At 46.0% G+C, this 17582-nt stretch overlaps 1 protein-coding gene across 1 annotated transcript in view; it reads left to right on the top strand.

The window, feature by feature from the left end:
* The first annotated feature begins 1887 nt into the window (after nt 1-1887).
* Nucleotides 1888-17582, top strand: part of LOC119461852 (formylglycine-generating enzyme-like) — a 148700-nt gene continuing 133005 nt past the window's right edge. Inside the window, exons 1-2 of the mRNA XM_037723221.2 lie at nt 1888-2392; nt 16036-16244. Coding sequence (XP_037579149.1) covers nt 2071-2392; nt 16036-16244 — 531 coding nt within the window. The 5' untranslated portion in view covers nt 1888-2070. The remainder of the gene's footprint in view (nt 2393-16035; nt 16245-17582) is intronic.

Below are 17582 nucleotides of genomic sequence, written 5' to 3' on the forward strand. Positions count from 1 at the left end.
ATGTAATTAGGTGGAATGCAAAAAAAATAATCTGGGTATCTCCAGGCGACGGCAAACAACATTACATTGGTTCTGTCCCGCTACGTGGCATCTGCATATTTTTAAATCTTGTTGCATGATAGTTCGGATCGACACCCTGCATATTGCAGTCGGCTATCCAGCCCAGCCGCTCTCGAAAATCGCGGTAAGCGTTCGCACATACTCATTTTACGCTTTGCACGTTCGTATAAAAAACAGTGTCGATAATAAGCCTGGCAAACTGCAACGAATACCACTGCGAAATGTGAAGTGTTGCGGCTATGTCTCTATATACCAGACAATTCCACAACTACAACACGCGCAAGCGACAGTATTTGAATTTTTCCATATGCAAAACGAAGCTGCAAAGAATAAAAACCAGAAGCAAAAACATTTGTCCCTTGCTAGTCATGCATTACTTCGTGGCGGTAAACTTCACCCGCCGAAATCGCCGGACGAAGTGGTTGTCCTAACAGCGCGACGGCCCGAAAGCTGGCGCGCTTTCAAGTGCGGCCGACTACAGCGCCGCCGCATCTTTCTTCCCCTCGACTCCAGCGGAGGCGGTCGCGCCACTAGAAGACATTCTAGTTCACTATACCATAGCAGAGCCACGCATAATTTGTATTTCGCCCCCATTGGCTGCCGCGGTCGTGAACGAACCCGCGACTTCGAGCAATGCCATAACCGCAAAACTGCACGGACGCATTGAAATGACGCACGCTCTGAACCACCTCCCGACGCAGCGTGAAAGACGGCAGCAGCGGAAAAGCCGAAGGGAGAGGCAAAGAAAGCTTTGCTTTGAAACAAGGCCCGAGTGGAACAACGCGACGCGACCTGACTGCAATGCAAGACCTCGACGTGCTTCTCGACGGCCACGCAGTCACCGCGCTACTCCGTCATGAGTGCCACCAAGTTGAAGAAAGTTAAGAATGCATTGGAAGGCACCCAAATCTGGACAGCTGGAGGACACATGATAACGCCGACTGGAATTTGCACGGCAACAGTTGCAGTTCATAACCTGCAGACGAATCTTGCCTACGAACCTACGAATCTTGCCACAATGCTCACGAGACGTGATCCTCGGCATGGGCTTCCTAAGCCAACTGTCCAAAACTATTTGCCGTGCCTTCAACGTGCTTGATGATGAAGTCACTATCGCACCTCGCGCCAACAGGATGATTTCCGTTGAAACAGAAGACTCGGGAGACATGGAAGACATATTGTTGAGAGTGACCAAGACAAACTTCAGTCATGAATTTAAGCACTGGAACCAGGGCACGCTGTCTCTCTAGCATTGTGCCTCCAGCGCAAGCTACGCTATTTTTTTTAATTTAGTAGGATGTCTATGTTTACAAGTTTATACGCCCCAAAAAGGTACTATCCTTACTTTGTATAGCTGTATCAACTAATTTGCTATCGCAATCGATGCTTCGCCTTTCGGGCGAAACTGAGACTTTCTTCTTCTTTTTTTTTTGAGCATTTATATATGTAGTATCTCAATTTCGTTTTATTCGGCCTTCGAATGTGCATATTATAATCGCGAATATGACAGCAATTAAATCTCTGCGCCAGAAGGAATAAAGTTAAGCGTAATTTTTCAATCCCTCTTGCTGTGCATGGTGGATAGGGACCGTAGGGTGGATGCCCCAAAAGTGACGCCGTGTTGTATTGACAACGGCCGTAGGTATGACGCGAAGGGCGTTTTACTTTGAATTGTCACAAACCATAGCAGCTGCCTTATCCATAGTATTATAATAACTCTATGGCCTTATCCCGCACAATCGGTCAGTAAGAAAACGAAACCGAAACTGTATTTGCTGCGAAATGTCAATCCGAGCCCCGCACGTTGTTTGCCGGTTTGCCTTACGCAAGCGTCGTGGTTACCGAAGCGATGGGTGATTACATCGGCCCGTGCCAGCTGCTGAAAAGCGGCTTTACGGACGACACTTTTTTGCGCTTGTTTTTTGTGTTCGAAAGCGCGTGTGTGACAGCACCTGTAGCCCTGTGGAGCCGGACGCTGACGTGGGGCTCGTGGCGGATTCAGTGACCGCGATGGCTTTGCTGCGGGCTGTGGTCGTTGCATTGGCGCTATCGTCGCTGTTGGCTGCGGTGCTTGGAGATGACGAGCCTTGTACCACTCCTTCAGATCTATCGCAGTGTTCCGCCTGTTCGACGAAGGCCGTGGACAAATTATCCGAGAGCATCGTTAATGAGCCCGATGACGGCAAGACCAGCCAGAGAACGGGCGGCGGCGATTCGTCCTCTTGCGGTTGCAGCGCCCTGAGGCGTGGCAGTCCGAGCAAGTCTATAGGCGAAAGCAACGATGGGGATTCCGAAAGCTCGGCGCCAAGCTCTGCTACATTTGAAAGCAATGGTGGGTGACTGCCCTTGCATATAGGTACCGGCTGGATGTGCTAGTTCGGTCATCCCTTGTCTTGTTTTGTTACATTTCTTGTGAACCAACTAAGATTTTGGTACTGTGCATGAGAACTCGGGGAATCGGAACACTCCATGTCATCCGCTTGGCTCGCAACGCGGCAGTTTGCAAGCGTGCGCTGAGCCGAACATTCTCTGAAAGGCATCTGAATAGCCTTATTTGCATACAGTGCGATCACAAACAGCAGGGGTGTTCGGCCGATGCTTGCCAGTTACTCTCGAGAAAGTACAATAACTCCACAGCTCTAAAGCGCAGGATACGCATTTGAAAGTCGCCTAGCTGTACAGAGGGGTCCGCTGTTAAAGGGAACACCAGAGCGCGCGGCGTCTGCTCGGCGCCACCACCGGCCGGTGGCTGCAACAAGGGGCCGTATTCTGAAACGTTCGCCTAGGCGAAATTTCGCCTAGGCGAAATCAGCATGCGCGCTGATTGGCTGGTTGAGCAAATTGAATGACGTCGGGCTCAACCACCCAATCAACTCATCCAATTTTGCTAAAACAGCCAATCGGCGCACGCCTGAAAGCAAAAAAAGAAATTTCGCCTAGGCAAACGTTTCAGAATACTGCTCAAGTTTCGCGCAGGCGCAGCGAGTGTCGCGCAGGCGCAGTGAGCGCTGTGTGCGGTGCTCTTTTGTTGTCTGCTGCCGCGCTTCGGATAGTAGAGAAGCAAGCCGATCACGCCGTTTTAATGTTGGCCGGTGAGTGCATGGCCACACGCTGATAGCCAGCCATTGCAAAGCTGAAGGAAAATTAAACGAGGCAAAATATTCACAAGCAGATATTTTTGTTGTTTCAGCTTACAAGACAAACATGATAATTTTTTTACGGATGTCTCTTTGTGGCACAGCTATATTAGAGAATACTAATCCGTGTGTAGTGCCCATCGTATTTGTACTTTTGTACTACTACATATTCGAGTCGCTGCAGTGCGTAGGCTACTCAAAGAATCCACAAGCACCTTTAACAAGCACATTAATTTATAGAGAGCTATCATGCGAGTTATCGTTGAATCATGGGAATCCACGTGCACAGTAAATATTTTTTGAGGCGGGCAAATTTTTATAAAACGGGAAGGCGATCAAAAGACGGCACGGTCATTTCTGCTGACGTTAAGGGCATTTATCTGACCATACGTCAATCCAGTAACTTTCCTTCCAGCTGGAAGGAAAGTGGCTGAGTTCAAACACGAATTACGTGAGCTGCTTGCTTCGCGACGATCCGAAGCATGGCAGCTGACCGTAGCAGACGACAAAAGAGCACCGCCCACAGCGCTCACTGCACCTGTGCGACACTCGTTGCGGCCGCCGACCGGCAGTGGCGCCGAGCAGGTGCCACTCACTCCGGTGTTCCCTTTAACAGTGGACCCCTCTGTACATGGCCGGTACACCTGCTGTTCACATAAAACAAATGTGGAATAGAAATTCGTGTGAATGGTTAGCTTTGCTCACGATCATGGGGCTGTTAATTGTTTACCTCCTGCCCTCCTGCATTAATCGTACTTTCATTTAACTGATTGCATAGAAGTCACTAGCACATTTATGAAATTTAAGAGCTAAAAGAGAGGACATAAACGACCTAAAAGTAGAGCATGTATTTAATCTTTTTCTAGTCTCTGGCACTTTTCCTTAAATTATGAAGGCATCACGTGTAATGCTTGACTGTAAGTGGCGCCACGAAAATAAGTTAGATAAGCATCAACCTATTTCAATTGACCTTTGTTTTTCAAAGCATTAGAACAAAGAATTTTTATACCCGAGTCACACGGACATATTTCAAAATCCTTTTCAAACTGCCACACTCTGTCGAACTCGAAGGAGTTGTGTTGCTGCCACATGGCAGTTTTCAATGGCCATCAAAAGGTTCATGTTTTGAACAATTTGCACGATGGTTGCCATACCAAAGTCATACAGTAAACAAGAAAAAGAAATAATTTATTATTTGTTGCATATATAATTATTTTTTAAATTGATAATTGTGCATATTTAATTTTTTTTAACTCCATGCTGATAGTGTTTGCTGATATTTTTTTAGAGGATGTCTTGGTCATTTCTTTTTTGGGTTGTTTCAAAATAGCTGCTACAAGAGGGCACGCAACGACCACTGCAGGGCCTTTGAGATTTCAAGGCACGAAACTCTCTGGACTCTGTTGACTCTATGGCCGTTCAATCTTCCCATGTAGCAGCAGCCATTGCGTCAAAAGGCTATCAGTCCGAATACCTTTCAAGTGCCCATGTGCATTCAATTGTCCATATTCTGTTGTTATGTCATCACAGTATGGATACAGGCCGAGTTTCTAAACAGAAGGCCTTCTTCCAAAAGAAAAAGAATTGATTTCAGGAAACGTAAAGGCAAGGAAGCTTACACTAGACTATACTTCTTAAAAGCATTTCACAGAGTACATCATGAAACATTGTTACAAAAAATGCCGTAATACGAAATATGAGACATTGTGTTAGATGTAATTAAAAGCTACTTATAAGACTGAAAGCAGTGTGTATCAGCAAACAGAACTTTATGCTTGTTTAAAATGGTTAAACATGGTGTTCCAAAAGGTAGTATATTGAGACCACTACCGTTTATTAGATATATTAACAACATTGTCGGCATTGATGACTGCACATATGGTGATGTGCAGAAGATACTAGTTTATTTTTTACAGGAGGAAACCTTGACACACTTGTGAGATCAGCTAATGACATAATAGGCAAAATATTTTGCTGATCACTAAAGAAAATTTTCAATTCTGTTCTGCAGGCTGTTCTTTCCCATACAAAATCTGCGCCCCAAAATATTGGTTATTCTTCTTTTAGCCTGAGTGAAAGAGAAATTAAGCTTTTTTTTTTAGCAAAAACTCTGCAATTTGCATTTAGTAAATTTAGTATTTGGGACCACCATACAGAGTGTTTATGAATTAAACTATCTAAAGGTATGTTAAGGAAATGTCAGACGTTATTGCCTACACTGCAAAAACTGTTCTTGTACAATGAGCTCTTTGCTTGTCTTCTGTGCTACTACAATTTTGTCTGGTGTAATGGTACTAAAACGTTGCTGAGTAATTTTTTTCATTTTACAGAAAAATGCCCTTCGTTCAGTTTCAAGTCATTCTTATATAACTACGCTTTCATTGTATTTGTTTGCCAAGTACAAGGCTTTACGAGTCAATATTACATATGAATATCAACTCCTTATAGCTTTTGAAAACAAAGTACTTATAAAAAATACATTTCAACAAAATGTTGCTAATTTATGCCGAGATACCCAATCTCATGTCAGCAAACACCCTGAATACTGGTTTATTCGACGCCTGCATTCCAAATATGGATTTCAAATATTGGCTTTCTGTATTCCAGTTACTTAATAAATATAAACTTACACATTAAGATTTATGCCATGTATCAAAGAATGCTTTGCTCATGATGTTATTGTGAGCGGACTCTTTTTTCTTTTGTGTGCCTTTTTTTTCTGAATTTTTGAAGATGGAATTTATTAGGATTATATTCTGTGATCCCACATTTTGTGTTTCACGTATGTTGCCATGTTGTTATCTGGTTCCTAGGGCTAGTCAAGCTGCTGTCACACAAGTGTTTATTTCCACCGTGCCCACCACTTAAGTACCGTATGTAAATGCACTTTCATGAGGAGATAAAATCGTGGCTTGCAAGGATTTGCTTTTTATGCATGCAGATGCGCACATACAAGACTGTAAACTGATGGGAAATTTTGCCGGTGAGAATGCATATTTGCTTGGTTGATGAGAGTCATTACATTCTTATATTTAACCATATCTAAATTGGGTCTACAGCAGTATTTCACATACAGTCAACTAAATGAGCATGCCATGTTGAGCTCACCATGGGGTGAGCATGTTTATTAGTGCGTAGTTTTTTTTTTGTGTGTGTGTCTGTGCTCTATGAAAGTTTGTGTTCCCACTTCTTCTACTTCTCGGAACAGGGAGCGCTGTGTGTCCCAAAAGCACAGTGCATGCATTTGTACTTTTAATCTACCTTAATTTCTCTTGCACCCAATGAAGACCTATAAGAGATGGGATCAACAGTGGGTGAAGAAGGAATGCCTCTGGAGCGATTACTTTAAACAAGGGGACTTGTAATCACCAGGGCAACAACTGCTTTCCTTGGCAGCATTTATATTGACCCTTTTCGCGGTGATCCCGTGGGCACTGCCATGTTTGATCACGGGGTGACTTGTCCATTGCTTGCCTCAGCTGCTTCCGTTGCCTCTGTGTTTACAATGGGCAGCTCGGGAAACCTCTGTTTCGGGAGTTATCGTGGATGCTGACTGGGTGGGGGGGGGGGGGGTCGACACAAAGCTTTGGCCACAGCTTCAGAGGACACATAAAAGCGCTTTCGAAGCTCATTAAGCTTTGTCCAAACGGCGTGAGCAGCGTATCTGGTGCTTGTTCTAAAAACAAGGCTAAAAATGTAGCATAACTGCAAGTCGGCCTAGTTGGAACTTGTTCATGAAAAAAAAATTTTTTGTGCGCAAACAAACAGGGATGAAGAAAAAGAGTAACACAAGGATGAGTGCTTTCCAAGTTTCAGGAACCAGCTTAACACCCGTGCTCTGCATTCACAGGCCGCGATAATAGGCACCAGAACTGCTGGGTTGTTTAAGCCATAGTTCGGACAAGTAGAAAGAGGGCCGGAAGAACTAGAAATGAACTGAAGCATAACTGCGAGTTGCCCTAGTTGGAACATGTTCATTTAACAAAATGTTTTTTTTTTGCAATTTTTTTTTTAAATGAACATGTTCCAACTAGGCTAACTCACAGTTATGCTTCAGTTCATTTCTAGTTCTTCCGGCCCTCTTTCTACTTGTCCGAACTATGGCTTAAACAACCCAGCAGTACTGGTGCCTATTATCGCGGCCTGTGAATGCAGAGCACGGGTGTTAAGCTGGTTCCTGAAACTTGGACAGCGCTCATCCTTGTGTTACTCCTTTTCTTCGTCCCTGTTTGTTTGCACACAAAAAAATTTTTAAAGCTAAAAATGTCTTCCAAGCTATCCAAGCTTTCCGCTTAGGGATGGAATCAGGATCAGCGTGTTTTCCTCTTCATTCTTTATTTATCAAATACTTAGAAGCAGCGGCTTGTCACGTTTATGACTTGTCGGTGAGTTCACTATCTGATTTTTTTTTGCCTAATCGCTCGCGGGTGTGCTCAGTTGTAGTAGATTTGTTCTTGCTGCACACAAGGCTTGGAACGTAGCTGTCACGTTCTTTGTAATAGCTTGTAGCAAATATGTAGTTTCGCTAGTAACTTGCTTACTCCTGTGGATCATCACAAAACATTCAGCTTCGAACATTCATTTGCTTTCGGTGTAGTCGCTGTTATCCATGCTATGGCGCATTGATTCAAGCGTGCGCCGATTCACATATTCTTAAGACAGTGGCGATGTAGTGTGCGTAAGTTTGCGTGCAAGTTGGGGTAGATGTGTGTAGATAACATGCGTAAAACTTACTATGCCAGGAAGCGGGGCTACTCCCTTTGTCATTGTTTAACGAGTGGTACTGACTCTTCCTGACATTCAGGGGTTAAAGTCTTTGGAGCTTAGCGATACAACGCTGACATGATTTTTTTTGTGAAAAGTTCATTTTTTTTTTATCCACTAGGAAAGTCATGCATCGAGAAGGGCCGGCAACAGAGGCTCTCCGTATGTAGCAATGGTCCGTGAACTTCGACCCAAATATTCATTCTATTCCTTAATAAGCCAGTCACTATTTTTACAGCCAACTAACTACTACGGACGTCTTCAAATCACCGCTCCACATTTTGCAGTGTGAATGGAATTCAGTGTGTGAGCGAAAACCCAGATGCATTTCCGACAGCCGATTGCGCAGAAACAGGGCAGAAGCAGTAAGGGGTTCGTATTCGTGCGATTTTGCTGAGGCAATGTATGGTGCGCCACCACATGCGCCATCTTGTTTTTCGAAAACAAACTGCTCCTCGACAAGTCTCAATATGTCTCCCCCAATCGGAGCGGAGAATAAGGTAGTGCAGAGGAAAGTAGAAATATGTTACCGTATTTTCCGGACTATAAGTCACACCTTTGTATGAGTTGCACCCCCCACTTTTCGTGAGTTTCAAAGGGAAAATTGGTGTATAAGAAGCACCTATTTTAACTCTATTTTAGCTCAGAAAATGAAAATGTTTTTTGCTTCACTCAAAAGCCTTTTCCTCCAGCGCTGCCAAAACGTTCAGCTGCCTAGTTAGGCAGCATCGCTGGGTCACCATCGTCGGCCTCTCAATAACCTTTACAAGACGTTGTAAGCGTGTTGTTGGCATTGCTTCTGCAATGTGGCATGCTCAGGAAAAAAATATGTGCATGATTTTGTGTATATATAAGATGCACCGGCGAAAATTTTTGTGGGAATATTCGACTTCGGGAAAATACGGTAGCTTGGATAGCGAGGGTGTAGGCCAGTGGTTCTTCCCAGTAGGGGCTCCAGAGGACGTCCTATGTTCCACCACTGTTGATTTTGTCGTGCACAACACCCTTCTGTGTGCATTGAATGTACAGGTAAGTGGGCCAAGATGCTGTGCTGGGTGAGGTATGTCCCAGCAGTATACCAAAGTGAACGGAAGTATTTTCCATTCACCTGCTTTGTGGGTGCACTGCACAAGGTCAAGCAGCTGTAATGACAATGCAAGGCACTGGCATAGTTTACCACGCAGCTGTGCACCAACAGATGCCTGTTCCTACCCAGTTTACCATCAAATTGTGTTTTACTTATGATTATGACATGTTTTCCAACTGTAAGTGTTGTATTGTTTTCTATATTTGTTAACGAGAGGAGTGCTTCAAATGAATGCATCCTTTCTGTTTTCCTCCCAGCAAAGAGTAAGTCAGAGAGCCGACTTTTCTGAATAAAGGTCAAAGCAAGTTTACTAATTACAGACGAGGGAAAGTGCATCTGTACGTGATAGCTACAAAAATTTCATCATGCTTGAGCACATGGCCACAGCTGATCAGTATTAAGTCAGTGCAAACTGCCTGCATTTTTGTTATGTTTATACTGCAACAGACTACAAAAAGAAATATGCATTTTTCTTGCTGGGTAAACTACCGAAACACCATCTCTTTTTCTCATGTTGCAGTGTGGCTTGGTTATTGTGGACAGCCTTTGCATGCAGGAATTATTGCATTGTGGCAACGAGCGACCACGTAGACCGGTTAAGTCTCAGGCTCTCGCGGGAGAGGAAAAACCGACAACCGATCACTTAGCGTAGCATCTTTAATCTCTCTCGAAATGCTAGCCTGTGCAGACGCGAGCGTCTACGTAATTATCATGCAAATGCCGTTAGCGTCGACGATATGACCGAGGAACTCAAGTTCGGGTTGACCAAATTCGCTCTTAGCGGCGTTGATGACAATTCCCTTACTGGCAAGGCATGAAAACAACAACCGCAAGTGGTGAAGATGTTCTTCTGCGGAATAGCTTGCGACGAGAAGGTCATCAATGTATGCAAAAACGAAAGGCAGGCCTCGGGTGACGGAATCGATGAAACGCTGAAAGGATTGGCCCGCGTTCCATGAGCCGAAAGGTATGCGGAGAAATTCAAAAAGACCGAAGGGTGTGGTGATGGCAGTCTTGGGAATGTCTTCTTCAGCGACCGTTAGTTGATGATAGGCACGAACGAGATCGATCTTAGAAAAGATCGTCGCACTGTGCAACGCTACCGTGAAGTCCTAAATGTTCGGGAGAGGGTAGCGATCAGGAACTGTAACGTTGTTTAGTGCCCGGTAATCACCGGATGGGCGCCAGTCTCCCGTCTTCTTAGACACCATGTGAAGTGGTGATGCCCAATTACTGGAGGAAGGGCGGATGATGCCAAGTCGCAGCATGTGTTCGAACTCCGCGCGAGTGATCTTGAGTTTCTCTGGGGACAAACGCCGGCGTCGAAAATAGACTGGTGGGCCGGAGGTGACGATGTGATGGCACACGTCATGTTGCACCAGTTGTGTCCAGCCCGCAGGCGCGTCAAGGTGGGAAACTCGCTTAGGAGCACGGCGAAAGGTTCGTCCAACATGGCAGAAATAGGCGCAATCAGCGATGTGTCTGATGATGAGACGCCGGGAACGAATAGCTGGTTCACAGAGTCGATGAGACGGCCTCGTTGAATGTCGACAAGGAGTCCGCAGTTGTGCAAAAAGTCTGCTGCAATGACTGCACGATGGAGGTCTGCAACCAGGAAAATCCAGCGGAACGCTCGTCGAAGGCCAAGGTTTAGCATGACGGAGCCTGACAAGAAAACTGGAATCCTGGTCCCGTTGACGGCTTGAAAAAACGGCACAGGTGTCGCTTTTCGGTCGGAGTGGTGTGCGGGGAGAATGCTGACGTCAGCTCCTGTATCGACTAAGAGCCGTTGTCCCGTAACTCTGTCCGTCACGTAGAAAAGGCGACTTATGTGTTGGGCCGGACCACTCGTCGCCGTTAGAAGTCGGCCGGCCTGTTTCCCTGCCAAGTGCAGGGATGCCGACAGTGACGAGCGTCGTTTCCAAAACAGCGGTGGTAGTAGCACACGCCAAACGTTGTAGTTGATGTTTCATCGCGGGTGCCCGTGTGTCTTGATTTGCTGGAACCACGGCTGCGTGGGCGTCGAGATGATGTGCGGTGATGTTCTGCTGCACAGATGATGCGTTCCAGGCGCTCACACAAGGAGTCGAGCGGAGATTGCACTGATGAAGAGCAGGAAAGGGTTTGCAGGGCAGTTGTATTGTCACCCGGAGATGATGTGGTGGCTGCGATGATTGGGGTGGCTACTTTCATGACTTTGTCGGCCAAAGCGGCAAGTCCGGTAAGATCCATGGTAGAGGCTGTCGCTAGGACCATCTGCACGTTAGCCGGGAGTCGTTGCAAAAACAATTAGCGCAACAGCGCGTTGTCGATGGATCTCGCGTTGTCTCCGAGCAGCTGCCTCATTCGGCGAAGAACTTGACTAGGGCGTCGGTCACCGAGTTCTTCAGCGGACAGAACCTGCTGGATGCCAGAACACTGTGAAGCTGCTGTGCGCTGTAGCAGGGCTGCCTTGAGATCGTCATATGCGGCGGTAGACAATGGGGCATTCAACAAATCTGCTACTTCGTCAGTGGTGGCGGGCGAGAGTGCTGCAACGGCATAATGAAACTTTGAGGCTTGAGAGCGGATACCAGCGACTTGAAATTGCAATTCGGCCTGAAGAAACCACGTCGAGGGATGCTGGTCCCAGTACTGTGGGCGGCGGATTGTGATGGCCGAACAGGAGGGCTCACCGCGTTCGTTGGAAGGGTTCTGGCCTTGAGCTCTCGTAGCGTTGGTCTGGTCCATGGTCGTCTCTACCACAGGAGCGTCTGGCAGTATCACGTGATGTCCAAGGTCACCAAACTGTGACGACGAGCGACCACGTAGACCGGTAAAGTTACAGGCTCTCGCGAGAGAGGAAAAACCAACAACCTATCACTTAGCGTAGCATTTTTAATCTCTCTTGGAATGCTAGCCTGTGCAGGTGCGTGCCAGCCGCTCGTGCCTCGTGCAGACGCAAGCGTCTACGTAATTATAATGCAACGCCGATGCTGCTGCCGCTACAGCATCATGGTTAAAGTCTGCAATCGCGCAGTTATGTTTACTGAGTCTCGAATACATTTTTACTCATGGAAAAAAAGTGGAGGAGTTTTGAAAACTACATTCGAACACAATTATAATGGACACTTAAGTATCAGGGGTGGGCCAATTGTACCATTGTGCCAATTGCACCATTTTGATACAAATGCAGATTCCTGTGCCAAACTGCGCCAAACACAGAAAATTGACTGAAATTGCGCCACACTGCACCAGAACCAGCTTCGGCATGTGTGCTTCGGCAGTGGCCGTGAATAGCGAGCGAATTCCTTCTCTGCAAAATAGTGCAGCTGTTCACATTCTGCACACTTCACGATGGCGCTTCCCGCACAGTTCCTCGTGATTTTTGTGCTTTTACCACTGGACTTTTCGGCGCTTCCGGCAAGTGGCCGGTGCGCACGTAGCCACTTTCGCCTGTTGTCACTGCTGTCAGAACGGCCAGGGCAGCTGCATTTAGAGTTTACTAGAGTACGGTTGAGTGCGCTGAGCCGCGCGGCGCTCTCTAGCTGAGGCGCAAAATAACAAAAAACAGGCTTGGGGCACTGCGAGCGAACTAGATATTAGGGAGGCGCAAGCTGCCACGGTTTCAGCGGGCGGCCGTCTCCGGCCCCAGGGCTAGTATACTGTAAAAATATTCCAATCTGTTTTTATGCCCGAAAGGCGAAGCAACGATTAGTAGACAGCTATACTAATTAAGGATAGTAGTTTTATCGGCCGTATAAACTTGTAAACATTCGCTTACTAACTAAATTAACAAGCATGGTGTCACGCAAACAAACATGAACACGTTTCACTCAATGACCCCGGAAACTGCCCGTCTAAACACTGGAGTGAGGAAGCGCGGCAGCAGCAACAGCGAGCGGATTGACATTTGTGCTGCTTCTCGCTTCAACTCGAGCTAAGCAGCGAAAACACAGTGCGCGCAAAGCTATGAGCACTCGCACTCTGTCCCCATCGCAGATCACTTGTGCCATACGCAGCAGCGACCGGAGAACGCCCCCTCCCCCCGTGGGACATTGCGGGCGACCGAAGACGGCACGCGAGACTGAGTTGCCATCGTCGGCTCACTCTCGCACGCTTTCACTCGAACATACAGCATACGGCGTGCGGCGACGATTTTATCGCCCCTGGGCTTTATACGGAACATCACGGCGACGACGACGGCAGAAATGCACCTGGACTGTCTATATATTTGATATTGACACGTATTCATGTTTATCTTTCGCCGATGGCCGCTTTCCACCGGCTAACAAATGTTAAACGTTATCGCTCGGTGCAGGATGCGCCTGTATCGGAAGTTTCTAGAACGTTATCGATGCTTCTTTCCGTTGCCTGTTTTCACCGACGCTTATGTTATCTGATTGTATGAGCGACGCGAATTGTCTAGAACTTTCTGGAAGACACGCGCGTACCAGGGATTATTCTGGAACCTTCGATGACTCAGGTATAAAAGCCGACGCGTTTCGCCGCTGTTCAGATTTTCGACGATCGCCGACTGTGTTCGCCGCTATCGTTGTACTTTGAGTTTGAGTGTAGCTTGCTTTTGTGACCACAGGTTCGCCCAATAAACAACCAGTTTCGTCATACACAGTTTTGCGACTGTTTTCTTTACCGTCACTACTGCGTGACAATATCGCAATAAAGACAGATTGGAATAGTTTTACGATATACCAACCCAGGGTTGACTGCGGCTCTCTGGGTCTGTGGGGACACACGGTAACACAGAAGTTATGTTAGCGCGTCGATTGGACCGCATAATTTGAGAACATTTTCTGATATCATCATGAGCATCGGCGCGGGAATATATAGTTCGATTGTAGTTCCACCGATGTTTTTGGATTTACAAGAAAATAAACACCGCTCCACCGCTCGACCCACTCTTTCATATTCTAGTACGCTATAGCTCCAAAGCGTGCTTCTACAACGTGCTTTGTGTTGGTTAATTCTTTGTTTCATCATGGTTTCAAATTATGCTACCATATTACATTATTCTACCAAAATTCAGATTGGTCTGCTCCAAACTGCTCCTAAATGAAATTTACTCTGCTCCAAGTTGCTCCAAAATGCAATTTTGTCTGCTCCCAACTGCTCCAAAAATTGGGCCAAAATGACTTTGGGCAGTCCCACCCCTGAAGTTATGTTTGTTCTATCGGATATTTGTTATAAGCATACTATTTCGTTACAGGCTAATATTGGCGAGGGATATATTAGATTTAATTTGTTATATCTGAGAATTCATTATATTCTTGTTTGTTATATTATAGTTCGACTGTACAAAGATTCGGGACTTGATGGTAACAGCTCTAAAGACATGATGAGAGGAGACAAACACAGCTCTCGTCATTCTTCTGTCTTTAGCGCTATTACCGTCACGAGCCTCATTCGACACGCTACTGAAGGATTGTGGACTGTCAGCTTTTTAAGAAAATGACGTGCACATTCTGCCTGCTTAAAGGTTTGTTGCGCTAGAAGCAAGCACTAGCACAGTGTTAAATTGCCCTACCGAAAGTCGCACTTTTTTTTTTTTCGTTTTTTGTACGAGGAGATGTCTAAGTTGCAAAGGAAACCGTTACTGGAGGCAGCACACTGTTTTGCAATTTAATTGTTAGTGAAAAATGAGGCGACATGTATCTTACACCATCAGTGGAGCCATGTATTAATGGAAAATAGTGAAATGGGGTTAGACAAACCAAGAGAGAGCTGAAAGCACAGGAATGCACCAAACCTACTTCAGTAGAAGCCTTTACAAATTACGCAGTCCATTTTGTCACATTGCACTGACATTGCCCTCCATCACAGCACTAGCAATATTAAATCATTCCACGATTGCTTAATTGTTTGTTTCACATATTATATAGTAATTCCTCACACCTACATAGAAAAATACTGACTCCTCCAGCCTGCACATCACGGCTCCTTTTCAACTCTTGTGCTGCCTAGTGCCTACGTGGTTGAACTAATGCTTTTGACCAATGATGTTTATCTACAGCGGTGGAAGAGTGGGATGAATTACTGAACATCAGTGAACATAACCTGCTAATATGCAGGCAGTTCTCACTTCAGTAAATAACTGTTTGTTCACAACATTTATTAGGCTGTACTATTTTTCTATATTTATTCTTTTGTGCATTCTTCTAGCATTTTCTTATTACTTAAATATGCTTGTTGAATATTTTACCTGTGTTGGAAGATTGTTTTTTGTTTTATCCTATATATTGCTTCCCCCTACTACTCTAGTGCTGTATTAAAACTCTTATTCATGTATTGTAGTATTACGTATTTTGTGTTTAGTATTTACCTGCCCTGTAAGACCCCAAGTGAACGGTATTTATGAATAAAAAGAAAAAAGAGGAAGAACTTGTTCAGAAGGAGTACATATAAGTGTATACATATGTATGTGTGTATGTATGCATGTCCTCCTGTAAGCAAAAGTATACGGACCACGGGGTCGCCACAAAAACAGAATTTCTTCAAAATTAACATGCATAAACGGAAACTGACGAGGGCACTAGAACATTCGCAATGCCAAGTTTGGACTGCAGTCTTTAATTTCAGGTTACACTCACAGGCAGAGGAGAAAATCGGTTTTATCGTGCAATCCCTGGTTCGTATACTTTTGCTCACGGGTGTACATGTATACAGTAGGAGTAAAAATATGTCCATAGTGTTTGTTGCCTCCAAGCATAGCTCTGCAGTGTTTTTCTCTGTTATGTTTCTTCCTCCAAAACAAGACATCTTGACTGAAGTGTAGTCATACCAGTGCTATTGAAGATCACATATATAATTAAAAGCACGAGGCTCTTTATTGTAGCTGTCAGACGTGTAGCAGGAGCTAGTGTGGGTTAACAAAATGGTTAGAGATGTTCTTTTGTCTAACCAGAGAAGTGCTGCAAATGTGTTGTGAGTGACAAAACTTGCACGAGAAGCGCTTCTGAATGCGACTTCCATGTTGGGATTTCTGTCCAGGTTGGAGCAGCACAGAGCACCCGAGAACCAACCAGATGGTACTTGTGCGGGGCGGTGAGTTTGAGATGGGGACAGACAAGCCCGTCTTTGTGGCTGATGGTGAGAATCCTGCAAGGCCAGTTCGTGTCAATGACTTCTACATCGATGTACACGAAGTCAGCAATGCCGAGTTCGAGCGTTTTGCTAGGGCCACCGGTCACAGAACTGAGGTAAGTCCTGCGCAAATTATGGAGAAACGGACAGTCCATAATGTTCCTTTTCTTTTTTTTTTTAATAATGCCATACCATGATGGAGGGACAATACAGATTTAGCAGCAGAAACAACAGCATGGTGAAAACAGTGAGAAAGTGTCAATCGTAAGGTTTGGGGTCTAATAAATGTATATGCAAATAGGGGCAAGATTGCAATCCGAGCAGATATTCATCATAATCTTGTCCCACATTTTAATGTTGTGGTGTCATGAAGCCTGCAGTAGTCTGCTCTTCTTCTGTATTCTCTAGGTAGCCACACATTGCTGTATGTACTAAGCTGCCTCACGCAGCCGGGCACTTGCTCGTGCCCGGCTGCGGTGAGGTCAGTGTCGAAGTGCGATAGTAGAGAATTTTAGATTAGAGTATGGTGGCTAGAAGGGGTAGGCGACACGAACGGGAGGGGAGCGCCGCTCCTTCGTTTCATGCCTCGCACCTCGATACGTGCTACTCGCGCTTGGTCAAGCTCGCTTCAATTGCGGTGCTGTCATACTAACAAAATGCCAACATTATTTTATTCGCTTAGAGTATGTTAACGTGATCAGTAAAATGATAAAGTCAAGGATGATGCTGACAGCAAGGCCACTCTCCGATCTCGCGAAAGCGAGTGATCCTTGCCCCTAAACTTTGGCGGCAACTGCGCCGATTCCGAGCTGTGTTTGTCGTGGTAGTAAATACAGTTACAGAGAAAGCTCGATGATACGAATCTCACGGGGTCACGAAAAATATTCGTATTAGCCGAAATTCGTATTATCGAAACAATTAAAACTATAGTCGAATCTCGATAATTCGAACTCGAAGGGGCCCGAAAATTTGTTCGAATTAAAAGGACGTATTTTTGAAGTATTCGTGCACCATAGCACGATGCACGAACGGTGCGAGTCATGAAATATCGCGGCGAGCAAGCGCATAGCAAGCGCGGGCCACGAAACTGCCCAGGCCGGCTAACGGTCGCTTCCCGATAACGGCAGAAAACGAAGCTTCAGGGAGCGGGCGGCGCCGGCACACGGGTGCGCGCAGAGACCGTCGAAGGTGAGGGAGGAGGGCGGCAGGGAAGCGGATTTGGCCGGTCAACTCCGCCGCTTCTGTGGCTCCCCTCGCCCTCCATCCCTCTCAACTCCCTCGTAGCTTTCTCACCTTCGACTCCGTGCGCACATCTCCGTGCGCTCCCGCCGGCGGGCTGGCGCCAGCTTATTTTAGCCGCTGCCTGAAGTTTCGTTTTCTGCCGTTATCGGGAAGCGAGCGTTTGCGGGCGTGGGCAGTTTCGTTGGCCCGACTGCGCCTCCGCCGCTGCTTCC

This window comes from Dermacentor silvarum, chromosome 8, assembly GCF_013339745.2.
Source record: "Dermacentor silvarum isolate Dsil-2018 chromosome 8, BIME_Dsil_1.4, whole genome shotgun sequence".
Taxonomy (NCBI): domain Eukaryota; kingdom Metazoa; phylum Arthropoda; class Arachnida; order Ixodida; family Ixodidae; genus Dermacentor; species Dermacentor silvarum.